General features: G+C 38.5%; 1 protein-coding gene across 4 annotated transcripts in view; it reads left to right on the top strand.

Moving 5' to 3' along the window:
- Positions 1 to 14,749, top strand: part of CYFIP1 (cytoplasmic FMR1 interacting protein 1) — a 73,925-nt gene that overhangs the window by 28,763 nt on the left and 30,413 nt on the right. For 2 of the 4 annotated variants that reach the window (XM_071746601.1, XM_071746591.1), the window contains exons 13-22: positions 1,645 to 1,770; positions 2,091 to 2,257; positions 3,456 to 3,603; positions 4,983 to 5,130; positions 6,811 to 6,967; positions 7,487 to 7,583; positions 7,922 to 7,998; positions 8,092 to 8,200; positions 8,753 to 8,872; positions 9,938 to 10,137. In XM_071746601.1, coding sequence (XP_071602702.1) covers positions 1,645 to 1,770; positions 2,091 to 2,257; positions 3,456 to 3,603; positions 4,983 to 5,130; positions 6,811 to 6,967; positions 7,487 to 7,583; positions 7,922 to 7,998; positions 8,092 to 8,200; positions 8,753 to 8,872; positions 9,938 to 10,137 — 1,349 coding nt within the window. Of the gene's footprint in view, positions 1 to 1,644; positions 1,771 to 2,090; positions 2,258 to 3,455; positions 3,604 to 4,982; positions 5,131 to 5,427; positions 5,582 to 6,810; positions 6,968 to 7,486; positions 7,584 to 7,921; positions 7,999 to 8,091; positions 8,201 to 8,752; positions 8,873 to 9,937; positions 10,138 to 14,749 lie in introns of all 4 variants that reach the window. The other 2 variants (XM_071746584.1, XM_071746574.1) reach the window with 1 other exon arrangement.

The raw sequence follows: 14,749 nt of genomic DNA, 5'->3' as shown, positions 1-14,749 counted from the left end.
AATTGAAGCACTTGGGTCTTAACCAAGGACACAAAAATGGATGGAAAGGCTTCCACTGGCTTTAGATTAGGTTTTTAGTCAAAAGTGAAGTAAGTGTGGGGAAAGGAAAATTTGAGAGGAAATGAGGGATGGGAAATGCATAACCTGAAGTGTTGTTTCTCTGTATTATAATTTTATTTTTAAAACAGATGCCAGTTAGCAAAGTGACTGTTTTTTCCAATAATAAACTGGTTAAGGCAGAAATTTAACAGGAGGATGCAGGAGTCCTTTTTATGCTGCAGACACTGAGATCAAAGCTGTATGTTCTAGGACAGATTGAAACAGATGACATATTGCATGAGGGGAGCCAGACTTGCTCCTCCTCTGCTTCTGATGTCTGAGGAAGTGTCAAGCCAGCTGTACTATGTAAATCCAATGTGGTCATGGTGAGCATAGCTAGAGACCCAGTTTTCTTTCATTTCTCTATTTCAATGGCTTTTTTTAAAAGCCAGTAGGTGAGTCATGCTTTTCTTCTGTATTATCCTATTCTTATTTAAATGAACAGTGTATTTTATGCTGAAAATCTTGTTCTTATTTTTGTCTTTTTAAGAGAAGTTGCTGTCATCTATTTCTGGCCTCTGAAGCTCCCACACTTGCTCCCTTTGTTTCTGTCACTGTAAACTGCAGCATTCAGGCTCTCTGCACGGAGACAATATTCCTCTTTTATTATAACTCTGTAGAAAGTCTCTTTTTTAGGTCTGTTTCTGTCCTTGCAGTTCCACAGCTTCCTCTGAGCACCACAGCAGTTTGGGGTTTTTTGCTGGTTATCATTACCTTTCTTTTTCTTTCTGGTTTGTGTATGTTCATGTAAGTTTCTGTTCACCTTCTCCCTGTCCTCTGACTGTGAATCTGTTCTGACCTAGAGTTTCCTACTTACTTACCTGCCTTCTGTATTCACTTGGTTTCCATGAACCTTGTTATATCCATCGTGTTCAGATAAAAGGTTTCAGCATACATTTGACGCCCTGCTTAACCCTCTCCACTTAATGCCCCCCCCAGATTTAATTTTTAATAATCTCCCCTGTGTCCTGTTTATAGCACTGAGGTTGCAGGGTGTGATGCTCTTCTTTGCCATAGGTAAATTGGTGCAAGTCTTAATCCATTATAGTAGGCAAATTTATGTTGCTCCATAATGCAGAGATAACATCAACCAGACCTTGCTATTCTCTCAACTCAAACTGTAAGAAAATTGTACATTGTACAGGGTACATTTTTCATGAAGTGTACCCTGATGGATATTAGACCATCCTGACACTGCTCTGGAGCATTTTGGACTGTTTGTAGTGACAGAAAAGGCAGTGTTTAAGAGAAATGAATGTTGTGCAGGTGAAACTGTCACAAATAGTGCAGCTATTTCCACACTTTTAAGCCTATCAAGCATGCAAAACAAACAAACAAAAACCAGTGTAATTTTCCAGTTGTTCTCTGAATACTAAATGTGAATATTTGGCCAAGTTGGAAGCTCCTCTTTTAATGTGTGGGTGTGGTGGAGTCTTTTGTTATGCTCTGAGGTATGTTATTTGTGTCAGCTATGTTTTGTATTTCTCAGGCATTTTTTCCTCCCTCTCCATCTTTTTTCTCTGTATTGTGCTGTGTGAACTGCAGTATTCCTGGAAGCTGGTACACCCAACTGATAAATACTCTAATAAAGATTGTCCTGATAATGCAGAAGAATATGAAAGAGCAACAAGATACAATTATACTAGTGAGGAGAAGTTTGCTTTGGTTGAGGTAAGAGAAATCTTTATAAATCTTCTTTTTTAATTTTTTTTTATTAGGCATTTTTCAAAGATTATTCCTATGCAAAGGAAAACATTGTGTATAAGCATTTTCTACACCCTTTACAAAAAGACAGCATGCCCTGTGTGACTCTGAATCAGTATGTTTTCTTCCATTCAGTATGTACCAGGAGCACAGAAAAGCTTTATATTTTGAAACTTGTTGGCTCCTCTTTTCTCATATTTTATATTTTGAAAAGGGCTTTCTAAACAGATGTACGAACAAACAGAAAAATACACTTTTTTTTTTCTTTTCTTTTTTTTTTCTTGCAGGTGATTGCCATGATCAAAGGCCTTCAGGTTCTGATGGGCAGAATGGAAAGTGTTTTCAATCATGCCATTCGCCATACCATTTATGCAGCTCTTCAGGACTTTGCCCAGGTCACACTAAGAGAGCCATTAAGACAAGCCATTAAAAAGAAGAAAAATGTAATTCAGAGGTAGTGCTTTTGTTTTCATCTTCTCCTCCTGTGTTCTTTCACCCAAATCTTACTCCATTTGTTGCAGAATTTCATGGCTGTGAAATTTTGCCTCTTAAAGTCTGTACTTCCCTGTTAGTCTACCTGGTATTCAAAATCAGCTTGGTTGAATCTCTGTTGGAAGTTGAAAAAGTCAGAAGTCAAAAACAAAAAGGAAGAGTCTAGACTGTCTTGAACCCCTTAGATCTACTGCAGAAAGTTTATTTTTATTTATGGAAAGGTAAGTATGGTAATATTGAAAGCACGACTAGTATTTTTTATTTTAAGGAGAGGTGTTAATGCCCACCTTCCTTATGATTCCAGAACTTCCTCTGCTTCTGTTTCATGTTCATGCCCTGCCCCACAGTCTTATCTCTGCTCTCTTATCGTCCTGCCTTCTTTCTTAGCTCTGCTGCTTTTAGCTTATTAGTTTTACACTTCTTCTCCAAGTGCTCCATCTGCCCAAATTGATTGGTGGCATTTCCTGACCTTATTTTTCTGTCCCTAATTGCTTGCTTTTGATCTAGATTTGTTCATCATTTGTTTACTCCCATGTTTCATTGCAAAGCTCTTAGTGGTGAAGGTCTTTGGCTAATTAGGCTATTACTTAATGCTCTGACAAAAGTAGCATCACAAGCTTCTGACAGGTATCTGAAGTCCAGTTCAGTATTTGGAGTTAAAAGTATGAAGCTAATTGTATAAATTCCAGCTGAATTCTGGAGTCCTGCTGGGAGCAGGAATTCTGCTGTTTCTTTTCATTTCAAGCCAGAATTGTCTCTCTTTGGTTTGGCTAATAATTTGCAATGGTTTGATTGAATAATCTGCTTTTCATAGTTTAGGAAAATAAAATGGCTTGATGCAAATGCTGAGGATCCCAGAGGTGGATCCTGACAAATGACATTTTTCTCTGATGAATCGGTGTCAGAGGCCAGCTTCCTTCTGTCAGAGGAGAAGGGCTCTGGGCTATTCTTTTTGATAAACAGTGCAGAGGGATTGTTTTGTGGATTTGGCATTCTTGGAGTTGTTTGCAAAATAATTTCTGGTTGTCCTGAGCAACCCCAAGCTCCCAAATCCTGTTGCAAAGTTTCTGTGCTTGTGGAAGAGGGCTTAAAAAAATTGGAACGTTCTCATCAGTGCATTTGGATGTATGACAGTCTGAAGTAGTGTGAATTGTGTTCAGTGTTTTGCAGGCCATCAGAAAGACAGTCTGTGACTGGGAAGCTGGGCACGAGCCTTTCAATGACCCAGCCCTGAGGGGAGAGAAAGACCCCAAAAGTGGGTTTGACATCAAAGTCCCAAGGCGTGCAGTGGGACCCTCCAGCACTCAGGTATTTTCCTGCCTGTTGGCTGTGATACCTGTCAACAATTACTGCATTAGATGTTTTCTCTGTGGCCTGAACTATATGAAAATTTAAGGTCTTGGTTTTAATGCCTAAAATCTACTTTGATTAGAGTTATATTTACAAAATTATATGCACTTAAGCAAAATCCTCTCTCTGGGTTGCTCTCACTTTCTACTCTAATGCATAATTTTTCCAAGTGTTCGATCTCCGTAATTGGACTTTCTGGGAAGAAATATTTTCTCATTGAGCTCCTAATGTTTTTACACAATACTTTTAATTATTCGAATTATTTCTTGACTGAGTCCTACCTCTGGCATGGCTGGTGGATTTTTTGTGTGTGTTAAATTTCATTATTCAGTAGGAGTCTGTGTTGTTTTAAAATTTGTTTTAAAGTATGATTGTCCATTAAATATGGGAGAGTATTTGACTTCTCATAAGATCCCCCTTACTGTTCAATAATGAATGATGAAAAGTGCTCCCTAAAATCTATTTAATCTTATGCTGCCACTAAAATGAGGTATTTGAAGTGTGTTTTCTGTGGTAGTAAATCCCAAACCTAGAAACTCATTCTTGTTACCTCTGTGTAATTCTCTTTTTTTTAATTTTCTTTGTGGTTTCTTTGGAGCGTGTATGGTCTAGTGTTCATAGCTCAACTGAGAAAATGAGATAGCGAGCACTTTGGGTGAAAAATTGATGGCAACTGTGGTTTATAAAGACAATCTTTAAATACCTAAAATCTGTGGGGAAGAGAGGATGTTTGGATAATAGTCTTTGGTGCTAAAGAGTTGCTTAAATTCTGTTAAGGTGGGTTTAATGAAGATTTTATTTTGTGATTTGGAAAAAAGTGGTTTGATTTCTCATTTTCTGGGGGAAAAAAAAAAGTAAATATCACCACCAGTGTGCTTCTCCTGTGCTTGGTATGTCTAAGGGCTGCACTGGCTGTTCAGAATCCACAGTTCTGTTTGCTTTTTCTGCTCTTGGGCTGGCACACTTGTCTCGGCTGACAGGAGGAGGGGAGGCCAAATATGTTGATTTTAGATAGGTTTTCCTTACAGTTCTGAAACATATGAACTGGTAATACTTGGAAATCTTTGTGAAATAATTTTGGGGAGCGGATGGCCCTCTGAGCATCCTCTGAAATTGGCGGGAACTTTCCCTTTGCTTGAGGGAGCACCGGGTCGCAGTGATCATTCTGAAGGGGAAAGACCTTTCTGTATGTCCTCCTCTGCACGCCTACTGTGCTGCTTTTCATTTTTAACAAACTAACAAGTTTCCTCTGCTGCTGTTTCCCCTTCCTTATTTACCCGTGTGTTTTTATTAACGGATTCTCTCTCCCCTGCCTGCCCCTGTCTGTTGGTTTTTAGCTCTACATGGTTCGCACTATGACAGAGTCCTTAAACTCTGCCGAGCTGTTGAAGCAGCTCAAGTCTCTGGGACTGGAAAAGCTATTGCATGTGACACACAAGTTTCTGAGGCAGTCCTACATCTATCCGCCTCTTTTAAACTTTGGTGGTAAGACATTACTTATTACTTTTACTTTCTGTGGTGATGTGAACTGTTCCACTGCAAATGGTCTGAGTGTCAGTGGAGGTCCCCTTGGCACGGGCAGGCGTTTGTGCTGGTGTGTAGGGTAGCGTGGCACCTCTTCCTCTTGCCTGAAAGGCTCTTACCCACACAGTGCCAGTTTTCAATTTGAAGTGGAGTAGTCGCTTACTGATAGTAATTCTCAGTGTTGCTCAACTAATGTACCGTGTGTATTTTCCTTTTTTCCCCCCCTTTCCACCACAATTGTTTCCTTTAATGATACAGCTTTACATGGTGAGAACTATGTTAGAGTCCCTCATTGCTGACAAAAGTGGTTCCAAGAAAACCTTGAGAAGTAGCCTTGAGGGGCCCACCATATTGGACATAGAAAAATTCCATCGCGAGTCTTTCTTCTACACTCATTTGATAAATTTCAGTGGTAAGATATGTAGATGATCAGTGTCCAGCTTAGCATGTCCTAACACCTCTAACACGACCTGGAAAATGTTTCCGATTGCCTAAGTCAACATACCTTTGTTTTTTTTTAATATCAAAAGCCTTGGTCTGTCCAAACTTTTTCTCAGACATGATATTCAAGATTGTGGTGGGATTTTTATTTTGACTTGTTATACATTTGTTTATAATGTGTCAAATTTCATATTGTTACCTCCCTTTTCTCTTTCTTTTTAATGTACGTACTTACAAGCTTATACACATTGAAATTTTAAAAAGGAAATAGTTTTTGTGGTTTGGGTTTTTGGGGATTTTTTTGTTTTGTTTTGTTTTTGTTTTAAGTACAGAGGATACAAATTCTCTGTTGTGGTAAATTTGATGTCATTTCACTACTCTTACTATTCAGTTAATTGTAATCGGAAACATACTGTCCTAAAGAATTCACCTACTGACATTGAATGTATCTAGTCTTTGTTGTTACCATGCTGTGTTGTCTTTCATTTTTGTTTTGCTACCCGACTCCTTTACCCTCAGAGAAGGGGGAGCCTGTTAATATATGTTAATATTGGTCATAACACTTCTGGGGAACGACACTTCAAAAGGTCTTCAGAAGATCTGAATGTAAAAAGTTCATTCTCCTCATTCTTCCTTCTCAAGCCTTCTGCAGAAGAAGGATTGTGCCAAATGTTTTCTGGAGAGGTGGGAATTGCACCTCCACGCCCCCGACAGCAGCTTTAGAAACTTTTTGGTTTAATCCCTCTTTTATGTGTCTTGTCTGTCGTTTCCTGCCCATCTGATCAACAGGAACATGTGGAGTGATTCAGTCCTCCAGAGGGAGAGATGGTACTGGTGGACATGGTACAATTTTGTCTCCTTTGCCTGCTGCTTCCCAAGTTCAGTGTATGGCTTTCTCAGCCATAAACTGAGAAATTAAAATAGAAATCCCCTGGTGCACATAGTTTTTCTCTTTAAGTGGTAATCTGGTCCTCTTTCATGCTTTTTTTTTTTTCCCATAAAAAGGTAGCACTTTTGGGAACCAACAGTGGAGTTCAACACTCTTTGAAAAAGTCATGGGCTTTATGTTTTGGCTATGTATAGCTCTAGTGACTCACACCTGCTTTTTTTGTGTTTCACATTGCATTGTCAAAATCACAGTTTCATTGTTCCTGATGTACTTCTATAAGGAGTGTAATGCTTCCTTATTTATTCTGAAAGAAACCCTGCAGCAATGCTGTGACCTGTCCCAGCTGTGGTTTAGGGAATTCTTCTTAGAGCTGACCATGGGCAGAAGAATCCAGTTTCCCATTGAGATGTCCATGCCTTGGATCCTGACAGACCATATTTTGGAGACCAAAGAGGCATCGATGATGGAGTAAGACCCACTTGTTTTCTTCCACTTAATCATTATTCTTAAGTTTGGACACTCCTTTACTCCTTTACTCCTCTTTACAAAATTTTCCTGTTAACATTTGCCATTTACCAAATTCTCAAAGTTTTATTTTTGAAGTGAATAATTTAAATGCAAAACCATTCATATAAGTATCATTGTACCAGCCAAGTATGTTCCTCCCTGAGTCAGGAGTTCTTCATTATTCCTCAAAGATGTTGAATATAATGCATAGTGGTAAAAGCATAGTGCCATTTTGATGCAAAGTTACAACTAGAAAACAAATTTCAGACTGCAAACTTATCTATACAGTTTCCTGAACTAACAAGACTTACTTAAGGAGAAATTGTGATACTTTAAATGTAAACTCAAAAAGTGACCCTGTTTGCATGAGCCACATGTAGATTACAATATTGACTAGTCTACAGCTTCTTAGCTTGCACCATTCTAAAAAGAATCATAACTTCTCTAGACATGTAACTCTTTTTATTCTTTTTCATTCAGGTATGTTCTGTATTCTTTGGACCTTTATAATGACAGTGCTCATTATGCACTTACTAAATTTAAGAAGCAGTTCCTTTATGACGAGATTGAGGCAGAGGTAAAGTAACCTTACATACTGGAGGAAAATAGTTGAATTTGAAAATGATGCTAAAGGCCAAGACCTGTTATAAGAGATTCGGAACAACTGGAGATAATACACTGAGAAGGCAGACCAGAAGATGGGTTAACTGGTTGGGTGATAATGTTGTGAGGAAACCTGTAGACCTAATGCAAAACACCTCATATTAATGCTGAAAACTGAATGCCATCTTCTCTTGTACTGGGAAATTTGGAAATATCAACTTTCTTAAATACCTTTGATAAACAATGGGAGATCTTGGTTAAGGTTCCCTCTTTTAACTTTCTCTAACTGCACAATTTTTTTCCCCTTCCAAGGTAAACCTATGTTTTGACCAATTTGTCTACAAGCTGGCAGACCAAATATTTGCATACTACAAGGCAATGGCTGGCAGGTAGCTATTCCAGCGGTGAGAGCTTCTATTCATCCTTTTCTGCTCTGCTTTGCTGTTTAATATACTTTAAGCATTTTTTTCCTTTCTTAATAGCCTGCTTCTGGATAAACGATTACGTTCAGAATGCAAGAATCAGGGAGCAACCATTCAGCTGCTGCAGTCCAACCGCTACGAGACGCTGCTGAAACAGAGACATGTCCAAGTGGGTTGGCTCCTGCTCTGCTATATTCCTGTTGCTTGGCATTTTTCCAGTGGCACTGATTTATGGAGATACACAAGACTCTTTCTGTGCTCTGTGTCCTGTCATCTAAAGTGGCATAACTGATGTTTGAAGTCAGCTTTTTTTGCCATGCGAAGGGGTAAATAAAGAAAAAGAAATTAAAAGGTTCTGTTTTAATGGAAATGCCTGTTGCAGTTAAGCAAACACAAACCAAATGGAGTGTCATGTGTGGTAGCATTGTCTTCCTAGTGTCTTTTGCCTGTTTTTAATATGTTGTCAGCACAATGTCATAAAATGCTGATGCAAATACTTTTATATAAATGCAACGTGCTATTTTACTACTTTTTATGAGCATTGGGATCTAAATTGTTGTACTTCATTTGCTAATGAATTTATAATTTTGTTTGTCTGCTTTGTTTCTCTGTGGAATGCAACTTCACTGTGTGAGAGTCACTGAATCTGCTCACTGTCCTTGAGCAGCTTGTCTCATAATTTGACTGTCAATTCAAAACATCGTAACATTTTTTTCTTTAGCTTCTTGGTAGGTCAATAGACCTGAACAGACTGATCACTCAGCGAATTTCTGCAGCCATGTACAGGTCAATGGAACTGGCAATTGGTCGATTTGAGAGTGAGGATTTGACTTCCATCGTGGTGAGTGTCATGTTGCAGTTTTGCTGGAGCACTAGTGCTGCATTTGGGGCCTAGGTGTTAATTTTGGTTTGCTTTAATTTGATTTATTTTAGTGTAACCTCTCTTTTAAATTTTGTTTTCTCTTCAGATTGGACTCAATATTGAAATAGCAATCATAGCAGGTCTTTTTTTGTTTTCCTTAAAACAAAATGCTTGGTCTGAAAATCTTTGAAATCTGACAGCATTGTATGGAAAGATGACCAGTAGTTTGATGCAGAGCCAAAGAAAGCCACTGGACATTCCTTCATTAGGTTACTGCACAACAATTTTTAAAAGCAGTGCTTGAGTTGGTTTTTGGGAGTGAGAGATCGTGTTCTTTGTGTTTGGTGTTTTCAGTGTCTTATGTCAGAAACAGATTTATTTTATCTTGCTATATTTTATTGAAAGTGCCAGAAATCATACCTGGAATTTCTTTTCAGGAGGAGAAACATTATGAAAGGCAGTGGTCGAATATAGCTATGTAATTTAGAGCTAGTGATTTTGTTTTTACCTTCATAACATTTGTCTGGTGTGGTCTTTCATTGCATCTTAGTTCTCTCGAGTAAACCATGAGAAGGATTTATGGAAAATGTGATGTTATCCCTACTTGTACTACCACAAAAGTTAGTTCACCAGAGCACTATTCAACAGAAATAATGTAGTGATTGTTTGTAAAGGAAGAAATGCAGAAGATGCTTCTTAGCCTGTGTCTCACCCCATTTCAGTGTTGGAGTTTTAATTTTTTTGCTTAGTGGAGGAAGCATTGGCGCAGATGAGTGTTTGAAAACCACTGGCAGTGTGGACTGATTTAATGAATACCCTTAAAATCTTGGTTTTGGTGTGAGATAGTTATAAACAGTCTCTCTTGAGACAGAGCCTTTCCAGCTCATAGCATTAAAACAGGACACTGTGGGAGAGTCAGTTGTTAATTTTCACTTCTTTCTAGTCTTCTATTCTGTCAAGGTTATTTATGTAACTTCAAGTTTCTCCACTTCGTTAAATGCACTGCTGACTTTCTTTCCTCTTTTTTTTTTTTTCTTTTTGTAGGAGCTGGATGGCTTGATAGAGATAAACAAAATGACTCACAAGCTTCTGAGTAGATATATGACCTTGGACAGCTTTGATGCCATGTTCAGAGAAGCAAATCACAACGTGTCAGCCCCTTATGGAAGAATCACTCTTCATGTCTTTTGGGAACTCAATTATGATTTCCTTCCAAACTACTGCTACAATGGATCCACTAACAGGTTAGCATGGCAGCCTTTTGTTTGCAGCAGTTCTTCCACCCTCCTCAAACTTCTTTCCTAGGATATGCTGACAAGTCCATCTCCATTCATTTCATGTATTTTCCACTTCTATTGCTTTTCTTGAAATGAAGCAGAATGACTCATTTTGTGAAGTACTGTCAGATGTATGAAAGCCTGTTATTTGTCGACAATAGAAGTCAGATGTAACCACAGCATCCAAATTCTGACATTTTAATAACTTAGCTACAATATGCTGAAAAATAAAGCGTGTCCAAAAAATACTGCAAAAGTATGTACCAGGAAGATATTTTGGCAAACAGACTCCTCAACTGTGAGACAATGGAAATAAGATTACATTCACAATTCTGCATTGATGTGAAGAAGAGCATTGTTTATTGAAAAGGGGAAGAGTTCAGTGTTCTGAAGTACAGTTGTAGCCTTTAAGGGGAGAGAATAATGGAAACAGAAAGAGGAAGGTAGGATCTGAAGTTTGAATGAGTGGAAATCGCAGTGCTTGTGACTTTGCATTTCTGGGCTTCCTGCTTGAGGGCTGTTTTTAGGATTTATGTTGCTTTTAGCCTTTACTTAGATTTTGGTTAAAGCACTGTGCAGTGACAGTAAAGTGATACTGAATATTGAGCTGTAGGAAAAGGAGGCAGCCTGTTCTCATCTTTCTATATCTTCTTGGAGAGCTTTCACTGTCTGACATGTTCTCTGATGGTTTTGTTGCATTTAGATCCAAGATTCTGTCTGTACCAAGAAAAAAAAAGTGTTTCTTGTGTTTCAGTTTTAGCCAAGAATTTTCCGCTACATTAATCTGACTACATAGAAGAGTTGAATGTATTTCTGGGGAAGCTACTGTGGGGTTGATATATTTGGAGATCAACACTGGAATATTCAGTATGATGTGTTAAGAATTGTATAAGCTTAGTATTAAAAAAAAAATTGTGATGAAATGCTGATCCTTCAGCTGTCAGCTTTAATGAAAGACACTTAGTAGCTCCTGTAACAATTCAATCTGTGCTCTTCCTGGCTCTAAGGACTGCTGCACTGCAGACCACACTGCTTGGGAAGCGAGCATGAAATGCCAGAGGACACTACTAGGACCCTGTTTATTGTCTGTTTAAAAGCTGTACACACAAATTGGGTTATTGAGGCTGATCCTCAAGTTTTTCAGGTAATAAATTCAGGATATTTAATTTAAGAGATGATAAAAGAGAGCCATATCTTAAGCAGTATGTGTATCATGTGTCTAATTTCCTCACAGAATTGCTTTGGTTTCAGTCAAAACCATCAGTGTGGATAGAATTAAATGTGTATGTTGCACAAACTGTGTGGTGCCTATTGATACTTTTGCTGGGGACAGAAGTTTCTAGCCCTTTTTATAGTTCTTAAGCTCATTTTGTCTATTTGTGCCCTGCTGTTAGTGAGCTGTAACCTGATGAGTTCTCTCTGCATTCAACTGTATGGTTATTGTGTGGAAATACAGGAGTACACAGTGCTCTGTGTGAGTTGCTGGTATAATTCTTGACTTGATAGGTAATGTTTTGTGTGAAAGCCTTTTTTAAACAAGGGAAGAGAAGTGAAAGCAAGAGGCTGGAAGAAAGAGAAATACATAGGATGAAAAGCAGAGGGATTGCTTGGTGGTTGAGAGGTTGGTGGTGCAACTCCCAGGAAACATGTAATATCTGGGGCTTGTCTTTAGGTAATTTGACCATGGCCTGGATGTAAGGGTCCTTCTTTTAAAATTAGTGTTTTGGTCAGATTAAGTTTGTATCCAGTACCTTTCAAAGCTCTTTTTCTCAAGAATGCCTGAATGTAATGATTTCAAGCCACTTGTCTTTTCAGTACTTCTTGGGATTTATTTTAAGAGCTCTCTATCATACTGGCCCTCAGCTGCATGGTTTTCCCAGCCAAAGGTGTTTTCACAACAGGAATTTTTTGTGCTTATGCCCATGTCTGTACTTTTTTTCATTCCCCTGTATGTTTGTGGAGTTAGGAGGACTAGGGCTGCCCAAAGGGTCGAAATGACATAAAGACAACTTCCAGATTTGTGTTCTTTCTTCTTTTCCACTATCTATAGTGTTCCTTTTTCTGCCTTGTTTTCTTTACTAATTCTAAGGTGGTCTTCTTCTTGCATCATAGCAGGTTTTGTTTTCAGGGCTAACAGAGGAGCAAGCCTGAGATGGTGTAGACATTTATTTGGATTGATGCTTTTCTTTGCTTTTGTGACAGAAATGCCACAAGTTTTCTGAGAAAGTAGTTAGACTTGTAGCTCTATTTCTGCATTATCCAAATCTGTATTCTCTGCTAAAAAGTCGTATGTTTAGCACTCTTCTAAATGCAGTATGACATTTTCTTCTGAGGATACAGATTTGTCACAGAATGAATAAAAACACTGGATTTTTATTTTTCAGTCTTCCTGCCTGCTTTCCCCTTCCTTTCATGAGTTCCATGTCTCCCTTGTGCTGCTTGTAAGACTAGTTTTAGAAAGAGAAGAGCTGTGCCTTTTTATCTTGCATATACACTGTTACAGCAGCTCTTCAGAAAACTTTCCAGCCCTTTCAGATGGTGCTGGAGCAAACCTGAAAAGCAGCACTGGTAGTAAAAACTTCCTAGTTCCTGCTACAAGGAGCCAGATGGTGCAGTTATATAGGCTGATGCAAAATAGAGGTGACTGTAGTCAAATTCTCCATCAAATTTGACAGCAAGCACCTTATCTTCCCCCACCTATAAAATAATAATTAAAAAAAAAGTCTTTCTGCCAAAGGAAAATGTAGTAGCAATGGGGTGGGAGATATCTGTTACTCTTTCATCCTCTGTTTTGTCTGCTGTTTCCTCACACTTCAGTTCGTAGCCTCCTGTTCTTTCCATCTTGACATTCATGTTCAAGAAGGGTGAGTTAGATGTAGCATTCACTGAGAGAGGAAGTGTAGGACTACTCTTAGATCTCGTTGACAGGACAAGCTAATTTGAGAAGGCTGGAAGTGTTCATACCAAATAGGGAGGTTCAGAGTGACACTTTCTGTATGAACAGGGAGCGTTTGTGATATCTTACTACTTCTGAGGTGAAGCTCAAGAAGTTTATGAATGATCTGGTGTCTGAGGAAGAATGAAAGTGGGCTTACGGACTGGTCTCTTTCAGATTTCCCCTTATTTTCCTAAATAGATTATGGTAATTAGAATCCTAGAATCATTTAGGCTAATTTGTGAAGTGCTCACTGTGAACTCCTTCTTTGCAGGCATCGCAGACACACTGATATAAAATTATTTGACCCAAAAACCACTTTGGGGCTCATGTCTTTTAGCAATCACTGTTGCAAAGCTTTGGTAAGCCAGTAGGCTTTTTATCTGCTTAATCTACTTTGACTGCTTGCAACCTGTGTTGATTAAAATGGATACATTGCTGTGACATCATTGACACTGATTAAAAATGAAAAAAACTGATTATCTTGGAGTATACCAAAACCTGCATCCAGCAGTATCTGGGGGAAGGCAAAACCTTGCCTAGCTTTAGCATTGATATTCTAAGAGCTTCTACTTCAAGGAGGTATTTCTGTTTCTTGGGGGAGAAGCAGGAGGAAGCCAACCAACAGGATGTCAAAAAGAAAACACACACACACACACACACATAATCAAAATTTCAAGAAGAATAGCAGGTGATGCTGAACTGTAAAGGTTTTTTTATAGCCCTCAGTTTTGAGAGAATAGATCTCTAATATTTATCTGAATGATGAATTGAGAGTAGTCACATACCTCCTAGAACAATGCACTCTCTTTGCACTGTTATACCCTCAGTACTTAGCCATAGCACTGCCCAAGATCTCTCTTCCTCCTACTTCCTTTTCTTAACATCTGTCTTCCTTTCTTAGCATCTTTCCCCCAAGTCTCAAAAGAAAGTATAAATAAGGTGCTTGCTTAAAGTCTTGAAGAAACCTTTAAGGTTATTTTGCTGCTATTCTAAATATTAGAAGTGGAGAAACCTCCAAGAATGTAGAGGAGCTCTGGGGGATACACAAGAGACATTTGCATTTCTATGGAGCTAATGAAATTTAGAGACTGTGTCTCAGAAGCATTTCTCTGGTATTTGTTTTCTGAGGCTGCAGTTGTTTTTTTTTTCTCAGTCCATACGCACTCTCACTCTCCCCGATACCTAATGACACTGTAGTTCAAATATATTCAATAATGCAGTGTCTTTTTGATAAGAGAAAGAATAACAGTTGCATATTCCCAAGTCATTGGGTGCACCCACCTTTCCATTCCGAAACACTCTTTTCCTTGGGAGACTTTGAATGATAACAAATCAACTCTTGCCCAGTATGTTTGTGCATGGAAACCCAGTCTTACCTCAAATGACATGCTATCTCATTTGATTTCTTTCATTGTAGAGATTTTCTTAGGGCTTGAAAATTGATGTCAGTTTAAAAAGGAGTAGAATTTGGAGAGGAAGAAGGAGGAATAGAGTAATCTTTGAGAATGTCATATATTGCAGATTACTTTGAATTCAATCAAATGTTTACAGCATCTCTGGCAGACTCATTAATGAAGTATCTGTGTAGGGAACAGATTCCAGTAATCTCAAGAGGAAATTTTATGTTGCTATGTAAGTAAG

Source organism: Heliangelus exortis, chromosome 1, assembly GCF_036169615.1.
Source record: "Heliangelus exortis chromosome 1, bHelExo1.hap1, whole genome shotgun sequence".
Taxonomy (NCBI): Eukaryota; Metazoa; Chordata; class Aves; order Apodiformes; family Trochilidae; genus Heliangelus; species Heliangelus exortis.
This window is presented reverse-complemented; position numbering and strand designations above follow the sequence as displayed.